Genomic DNA, 9,156 nt, shown 5'->3' with positions numbered 1-9,156 from the left:
CAGACGTATTGTTCTCCAGACTTTTCCAGTAACCATTGTATTGTAGTTGTGTATTGCTAATGCGATTACCTTAGTAGCCATTGTTGAGTCTGTGACTTGCAGACTCCATGTAGATATCTTCAGTCTTTAGGCCCCGTCACACTAAGCAACATCGCTAGCAACATCGCTGCTAACGAACAACTTTTGTGACGTTGCTAGCGATGTTGCTGTGTGTGACATCCAGCAACAACCTGGCCCCTGCTGTGAGGTCGTTGGTTGTTGCTGAATGTCCTGGGCCATTTTTTAGTTGTTGCTGTCCCGCTGTGAAGCACAGATCGCTGTGTGTGACAGCGAGACAGCAACAACTAAATGTGCAGGCAGCAGGAGCCGGCTTCTGTGGAGGCTGGTAACCAATGTAAACATCGGGTAACCAAGAAGCCCTGTCCTTGGTTACCTGATATTTACCTTTGTTACCAGCCTCCGCCGCTCTCACTGTCAGTGCCGGCTCCTGCTCTGTGCACATGTAGCTGCAGGACACATCGGGTTAATTAACCCGATGTGTGCTGTAGCTAGGAGAGCAGGGAGCCAGCGCTAAGCATTGTGCGCTGCTCCCTGCTCTGTGCACATTTAGCTGCAGCACACATCGGGTAATTAACCCGATGTGTGCTGTAACTAGGAGAGCAAGGAGCCAGCGCTAAGCGGTGTGCGCTGCTCCCTGCTCTGTGCACATTTAGCTGCAGCACACATCGGGTAATTAACCCGATGTGTGCTGTAACTAGGAGAGCAGGGAGCCAGCGCTAAGCGGTGTGTGCTGCTCCCTGCTCTGTGCACATTTAGCTGCAGCACACATCGGGTAATTAACCCGATGTGTGCTGTAACTAGGAGACAAGGGAGCCAGCGCTCAGTGTGCGCTGCTCCATGCTCTCTGCACGTGTAGCTGCGTGCACTGATAACCAAGGTAAATATCGGGTTGGTTACCCGATATTTACCTTAGTTACCAAGCGCAGCATCTTCCACGCGGCGCTGGGGGCTGGTCACTGGTTGCTGGTGAGCTCACCAGCAACTCGTATAGCCTCGCTCCAGCGATCCCTGCCAGGTCAGGTTGCTGGTGGGATCGCTGGAGCGTCGCAGTGTGACATCTCACCAGCAACCTCCTAGCAACTTACCAGCGATCCCTATCGTTGTTGGGATCGCTGGTAAGTTGCTTAGTGTGACTGGACCTTTTCTGTAGACATCATTTGGATGAAGATTGTCCATGCAGCTTGAGATTCATCCAATGGGAGAGGCGCTCTTGTCCAACCAATCGATGAGGACGCAGTGTATCTAAGTGGAAGGCTGTGGCTATAAAAGGGACTTCTTTAAGCCACCAGGTTGTTGATGGATGCTGATAGATCCAGTCTAAGCTCTTTGGAGCTGACTAGAGGATCAGGATATCTTATGGCTTCAATCTAGGGACTCCGGTTCCGGTTGGAGACCATATCCACAGCCTAGGGATTTCGACTCTGGCTGCCAGGATTGTAACATCATACAGGACTACCTAAGGAGGACACTCAGGTTGGGACAGTTCAGTCACCTGGAACAGACTTTGCAGACCTCAGCCAGATTCCTAAATCTGGCGCTATTCCTTTCTCGGTGGGTGCCCGCCAAAAGCGGGGTGCTGCTGGATTGGAGTAAGCAGCCCTGGAACCTCTGAGGCAAGGACATTCTAAATCCCTGAAGAGCCAGCGGAAGGGTGAGACTCTGTTGCCTGTTACATTTGTGTGTTTTGCTGGTTATGTGTTATGTGCCGTTAATTGTTTGGGCATCCAATAAAGTCTAATTATTGTGGTTCCCTCACCCTGTGTTGTCTGAGTAGTGTTACGCCCACGGTTAAGGAGGCCGGCGTTCAGTTGGGATGAGCCCTGAGCCACGCTATCTTTCTAAAGGCGGTGGGTTTTAGTGGACGAGAGCACCCACTGAGCCCCGTGTCTCCACAGGGCCTATGACAATTTTGAGGACTCTCAGTCAGCCCCTATTTGGTGGTTTTTGTAAGTAAATGGAAGTTCCCTTAATGACTATTTCAAGAACATATTTAGCTAAATGAGAAATGACCAGAAAATCTGTTCAGAGCACATACATTTGGTCCTATAGGCTACATACACTGAAGTCCTGACACTAGAGGATTTCTGGGTAACAAGAATCTATCATAATCATGATGTTTTATTTCAATCTACACATTAAAGCACGTGACAAAAAGCAGTTTCAGGAAAAGCAAAATATAAGGAGATCCTTTTAAATTTTTTATTCTTTTAGGAGCCTCAGTTTTTTTCGATTTTTACGCCAAACTGTCTAAATCAACATTGACATTCCAGGAGAACCACTCTTGATGGAACCTCCCCACAGCAAACTTGTATGAAAATCCGTCCCATCGCAAATGAAATCCCACCACCCGCCCACCCCTGCATACCAGTCAGGGGTTAACCCCTTCATTGCTAGAGTCTCTCGGCAAAACTTGGGGGGCTACTCCAGCAGAGAAGGGGTTAAAGTCCTGCTTTAACACTCCATTCGGGGGGGATGTAGCCATGGAATAGAATGAGAACATAGGCAACACGAGGTTTGAAGCTAGCATTGTAAGCTGTTCTATTCATCTTTGTTCAGAGGGATAAAAAGTCGGAAGTCAGGAGCTGGAGAGATAGAAACATTAGAAAAGAGTGAAAAGATGGAAATTCGATGTGGTAGAAACAATGGATTTCTGAACTAGTGGTGACGCGTTGTCATCTCCTCCAAGCGCTAATGCGTCTTGTTGCCTTGGTCTCAGCACAGTTAATAAAATCTGTTCTAAAGTTAGCACCATTTTTTTGTTTTGCCGCCCAACCCCCGAGAGACAAATATTACAAACTAGAATGTGAAAGAGGAGATACAAAATAAAATATTACACAAATAATTTCAGATGAGACAAAAATCCATGGATGTCACTTAGACGATCATGTTCTGGTCAATGTCCTCTGCAAAAGAGAAAGAAAAATGGAGCATGTTACTTTATTGATCATGTAAACCCCAATACACACTAGATAAAATATAGGTGGATTGGTCAACCATCCAAGGTTCCCCCTAAATCAGAAGTATTGGGTTGTTGGACTTTAATCACCTAATATTATTGCTCTGTAGGCAGATAAGCCATTGCCAGATGAGTTAGTTTGGGATTTTTCCACTCTATTACTTGAGCCGAGTGCTCATGTATATGGGGGAGTTGGGAAAGATAGGTGGCCATGTCTTTAAGATGGTTCATCCCTGGTCAAGAAAACCAGCAGCCATTGTATTTTGAGTAAGTACCTTATTTTTTGTTTTATAAGACACACCCCAAATTTAGATAAAAAAAAAGTGGAAAAAAATGGGATCCGTTTTATAATCTGGTGGTGTCTTACCAGGGGAAGGCGGTAGTGGTGGTGGAGCGGGGTCACAAGAGGCAAGGGCGGTGGTGGAGGAGGGCGATGCTATGGTCGGTGCGGTGGGTATCCCAGATGCCGTCTCAGACTCTGTCGGCAGTGCAGACTTCAAAGAAATGAAACCCAGAGTCGGAGCGTGTGCAGATTGAGCGATCGGCTCAATGACAAGCTGAGATCTCATCTGCACACGCTCCACCTCCGGGCACCATTTTCCTTAAGTCCGCTGCTAGGAGATCAATGGGCCGGAGGAGGCGCTTGCACAGATGAAATCTTGAGCCGATAGCTCCATCTGCACATGCCATAATTTGAAGCCCGCACCGACTGCAGCACAGCATCCCACAGCCCCAGCACAGCTACCGCAACCCCACACGGCCGCCACAGCAAAGCGCCCGCAGCATTGCCCCTGCCTTCTGCTACCCCTCTCCATCACCCCCCAATAAGCTATATTCGGATTGTAAGACGTACCCCTCATTTTCCTCCCCAATTTTTAGGAGGAAAACTGCATCTTATAATCCGAAAAATACGGTACATGATTTAAATTTCACCTTAATAATGTATTTCTATTGAACACATTTATCATCTATTCACAAAAGAGGTGAGAAATGAATGATCACTGGAGGTCCAACTGCTGGGATCTTCTCCAATCCTGATTAAGGGGATCCTAAAACTTCTCCTGTGGATGGTGCATTAGTGGACATATGTGACCATTGCTCCATTAACTTCATTAAGTCAGAGATAGTTAAGACATAGAAGTAAGCAGAGGTTGTCGAGCATACACACAATAGTGGAGCATGTGCACTAACGCACAATTCACAAATCTGAAGATCTACTTCTGTGCATTACTTAGATTTAATCTCCAACACCCATTAGAACATTGATAGATGAACCTACTCCGCAATGTTGGACTAGTAATTTAACTTGGGACCATGTAGCAAAAATACATGTGCATCTCTCCGGTGCCTCCAGTTGTAATGCATGATCCGATGGAGTATACCTTGATTTTTTGATTGGGGCAAATGTCATATAGTTCCAACAGAAAAACACCTTATGACTCTATATGAAAACAAAGGGATGATTTATGAAAGCTTCTACATCAGTAAACTGGAGTAAAATGCTTTGAAAAGTCACCAAATTTTTGTTCAATGCAGAGTTGCGGCAAAATTTTGTGACTTTTGGAGTTTTCGCACCAGTTTGAACCAGGTCCACCAAAATTGGCAGTACTGGGGAGGAGTAGGACTAGGGTTGGCTCACAAATTCAAAAGTGTTGGTGTTGGGAAGGCGTACGGAGGAGCACACCAATGATAATGTGCCAAATTAATTTAGTATAGTGCATCTCTTAATTCTAATGAGCCGAATGTACGTACATTGCTAGTCTTAATGAAACAGCCCCAAAGTCTTGCCAAGGTACAATAGGGCCCAAAAAGCTTTTATCGGTGCCCTGTTATGGCTCTGTTCAATTTATGCGTTGAATAGAGCTACCGTATATACAACTTGTTGACCTACTTTAATGAGAGTGTATATAATATATATCCAGTAATTATCTGATACTTGTACTTACGCTCTTTGATTCCAAAGCACTTGGCCCATTCATCTAAAGCAATGTATTTGTCATCGTCGATATCGCATTCATCGAAGAAACGAGTTGTGCAGTGCTCCATGGGGATAAGAGGAGCGCGGAGAGGAGACAGCTCGGTGTGGGAAAGATATCTAGGGACAGAATAAATTAAGAATGGGTTATTTTGGAGAATTAATAAGAAGTGGCACGAGCTTGTTTCAGTAGTACAATATATAAAAGTATATGTCCATATGTCATATATCAGACCACTTATGCATAAAGCTACTGTATTTTCTCTTACCGTATCTATTCGTGTATAAGCCGAGTTTTTCAGCCCATTTTGGCTTATACTCGAGTGAGGTTCCCACAAAAAAATATTCTCACCTGTCCTCCACTCCCGCGGTGTCCTCTTACCTGCTTCCTGTGGACAGCGGGCACATAGACACCTCGGTGATCGCGGCCAATAGACGGAGCCATTGCAGCCACTACAGTTGAATGTTTTGCGGCCACAAAGCATTTAACTGTAGTAAAGCACTGACGTCGGTGGCGACCCCATGCAGTGTGCACCAGTCGCGGTCATCGAGGGGTCTATGTGCCTGCTGTCCGCAAGAAACAGGTAAGTGGGCACCGCAGGAACTGAGGACAGGTGAGAATAATTTTTTTTTTGTGTGTATGTGAACAACAGCCTAATAGGGGACAAGAAGGGGACATTCTACAGGATGGGGCACATACTACAGGGCACATTACCATAGGAGACAATATGGGCATATTACCACAGGACACAATATGGGCACATTACTACAGGACACAATATGGGCACATTACCACAGGAGACAATATGGGCACATTACTACAGGACACAATATGGGCACATTAGTACAGGGGACAATATGGGCACATTACTACAGGGGACAATATGGGCACATTACTACAAGAGAACATATGGGCACATTACCACAGGAGACAATATGGGCATATTACTACAGGGGACAATATGGGCACATTACTACAGGAGACAATAGGGGCACATTACTAAAGGAGACAATATGGGCACATTACTATAGGAGAAAATATGGGCTCTTTACTATAAGGGGGTACAAGGATGGGCACATTACTACAGGGCACATTACTACAGGATGGGGGACAAGGATGGGCACATTACAGTTTATTGGTATCTATTTTTATTTTTGAAATTCACCAGTAGCTGCTGCATTTCCCACTATAGGCTTTTACTCGAGTCAATAATTTTTCCAGGTTTTTGTGGTAAACTTAGGGGCCTCGGCTTATACTAGGGTCGGCTTACACTCTAGTATATATGATAATTTAAAACTAATAAATAAAAAATATGGTGTTATATTCTAATTATAAGAGTAATACTTACCCATCAATGGGGTGCTGGTCCAGTTGTCCAAACTGCCAGTGAACGGGGAAGACATACATGTTGTAGTTCTTCTCAAAGTCACGTGCCAGCAGCTCCATGGGGTGGTCTCCAGCTTCAAGACGCTTTTCATTCTCATGGATCTTTTTCACCTGAAGGAAAGGGAGATATGTTCTGTGGATGTTTTCTAACTAATGTCATATTATTTAGTTGTGAGCAAGTCAATAATGCAAAAAAGCCACTCTTTCGTCTTTCGAGGACTGATTTGATGTTTTCTTAAGCTGGCCATAAACTAAGGATTCCAAATGACCCGTTCTCGGTATGATCTGGCTGCTCTGTGAAGGTTCTCAGTTTTTTTGGACAATGCCATCAATTAAAAAAAGCAAGTTAATCCATATCTTGATCAGTGGCCTGATCAGAGAAAGCAGATCCGTCATTTGGCACTTTCCAAATGTCATGGCAGCTCAACCTTAAAACAGATGCCTTCGGATTCCAACTGTTCTCCAAAAACTCCAATGTATAGCCAATTTGAAGCCCCTTACTAACTCAACCATAGGACATAAGCAAGAAGAAATCATTAAATGTCCTTTGTTTCATGAGTCTTACTTCTAAGCTTTGGTAACGGTTTGGCACAGAGCTCATCCCTTTCATGGGACCTACCATAAAAATATAGTCTCACACTATATATGCATCTGCCAAAAAGGGCATAAATGGGAAGAATCATCAATTATCATTACCATGTGTTTGTGTCTCAGATGATCTTAAACTAAGCTGTGATGGGAGTTTTTGCTAGATTGTCCACTAACGGCTAAGAATATTTTTGGATCGTGAACCTCCAACCAAAGGAACTGGAAGGAATCATTAACGATAGTAATAATAGTAATAATCACTTATAATAATCTATGGCCAGTTCTTCTATCCTACAAGGCTATTTGTTCTGGAGCATCCAGAAGGGGAACCAACCTTAGATGTTGGGTGAGAAGGTTTGTTTATACCGGTGGCTCAGTGGTTAGCACTGCAGTCTTGCAGCGCTGGGGTCCTGGGTTCAAATCCCACCAAGGACACCATCTGCAAGGAGTTTGTATGTTCTCCCCGTGTTTGCGTGGGTTTCCTCCGGGTACTCCGGTTTCCTCCCACACTCCAAAGACATACAGATAGGGACTCTAGATTGTGAGCCCCAATGGGGACAGTGTTGCAAATGTATGTAAAGCGCTGTGGAATTAATAGCGCTATATAAATGAATAAAATTATTATTATTATTATTATTATACACATTTAGTGCAAAAAATAGGATTAAAACCAAAAGTTATGGTCTCGGAAATGAGCATTTTTGTTTTTTTACCCTCAACTTCTGTTTCTCATTGAGCAAGTTGTTTTCCTCGTCACGCTCGTACAGGCTGACCAAGACGTTCTTCAGCCAGTCGCGCATGCGCAGGGGGAACTCGTTCAGCTCAGAGTCCACGCAGGCAGGGATGACTATGAGGGAAGGAGAAAACGGAGTCAAATTTGTGCACTGATATTGTGGACTAAGAAGCTAAGAATCTCCAGTGACCCTGACTCTGACACAATTTGGAGCCACAAAAGTACAGCATAGACAGTCACATTTAGAGCCAATCACTTTGACACCAGGTTTTTTTCTCATATAGATCTCTATACATGTATATATATATATATATATATATATATATATATATATATATATATATATATATATATATATATTTTCTCCTATACATCTAATAATAACAATAAAGATTACCTTGACATTAAAAATTGGATATTTTTTGTAAAGATGGAGGAAGGAACCTCATCACCTCTGGTGGGACCGATTAGCCCTAGTTAGGCTAGTTTCACACTTGCGTTTTTTTCCTTCAGTCACAATCCGCCATTTTGGAAAACAGCGGAATCCATTAACGGATTCCGCTGCTTCCCATAGACTTGTATGGACGACGCATTGCGACTGATGGTCCTGCATTGCATCCGCCGGCCGACGCTGCGTTGCATCCGCCGGGCGGAAAGAACGCAGCATGTAGCGTTTTTCTGCGCTTCCCAGAGCGTCAAAAAAACGCAATTTGCAGGTTTCCGTCTGCGTCTGTCATTTTTATAATGGAAGCCTAAGGTGTCGGAATCTGTCGGAATCCGTCATTTAACGGATTCCTGTGACGGATCCATTTTTACACAACTGCGCATGCTCAGTTGAGTAATTGTTGAAAAAAAAAGCTACAACGGATTCCGTTGTTTTGCAGTATCCGTCGCATCAGTTGAGCCACTATATGCAACGCATCCGTTACATCCGTCACACAATGCAATGCGACGGATACTGCACAACGCAAGTGTGAAACCAGCCTTAGACACATTAGATGGCTGTCTGGTGAATGATGCTTTTACCGATCTCAGCCGTCTTTCTTAAACACAGGAGCGCTTGCTTGGCCAAGTCTTCCTGTGTTTTCTATAAAAACAAGACCGACAATGCCGGCCATACATATTAGAGCTTTGGCAGAACCAGTCGATATCGGCAGGTTCAGCCAACATTAGTTTAATGTGTATGGGGACCTTAGAGGGGTGGTCCAAAGTGAAACTAAAATTCAATCTAAATCTACTCTGTTGCGAGCAGATTATTAATGATCTGAGCTGATAACAGAGCGGTCGCTGTCACTTTGCAGATCGCATAGTGCACAGCTCACAGAGAAAGACACAGCGGCCCCTGAAACGAGTTTCACTGATGATGCTTCGTTTTAGGGAGGGGGGAAGGGGCTGACAGTGACCATAGCCTCTCACTGCTCTGATGACGCTTTGTTTGAGTATCCCAGTATACACTG

General features: G+C 44.4%; 1 protein-coding gene across 2 annotated transcripts in view; it reads right to left on the bottom strand.

Moving 5' to 3' along the window:
• Positions 1–2,160: 2,160 nt before the first annotated feature.
• The window catches only part of SPARC (secreted protein acidic and cysteine rich), a 32,539-nt gene continuing 25,543 nt past the window's right edge, over positions 2,161–9,156 (bottom strand). For both annotated transcript variants that reach the window (XM_075344332.1, XM_075344333.1), the window contains exons 7-10: positions 7,680–7,813; positions 6,341–6,489; positions 4,963–5,111; positions 2,161–2,963 (exon numbers count right to left, since the gene is read on the bottom strand). In XM_075344332.1, coding sequence (XP_075200447.1) covers positions 2,935–2,963; positions 4,963–5,111; positions 6,341–6,489; positions 7,680–7,813 — 461 coding nt within the window. In that variant the 3' untranslated portion in view covers positions 2,161–2,934. The remainder of the gene's footprint in view (positions 2,964–4,962; positions 5,112–6,340; positions 6,490–7,679; positions 7,814–9,156) is intronic.

Source organism: Anomaloglossus baeobatrachus, chromosome 4 (assembly GCF_048569485.1).
Source record: "Anomaloglossus baeobatrachus isolate aAnoBae1 chromosome 4, aAnoBae1.hap1, whole genome shotgun sequence".
NCBI lineage: Eukaryota > Metazoa > Chordata > Amphibia > Anura > Aromobatidae > Anomaloglossus > Anomaloglossus baeobatrachus.
Note: the sequence above shows the minus strand (reverse complement) of the source record. Positions and strands in the feature narration are given on the sequence as shown.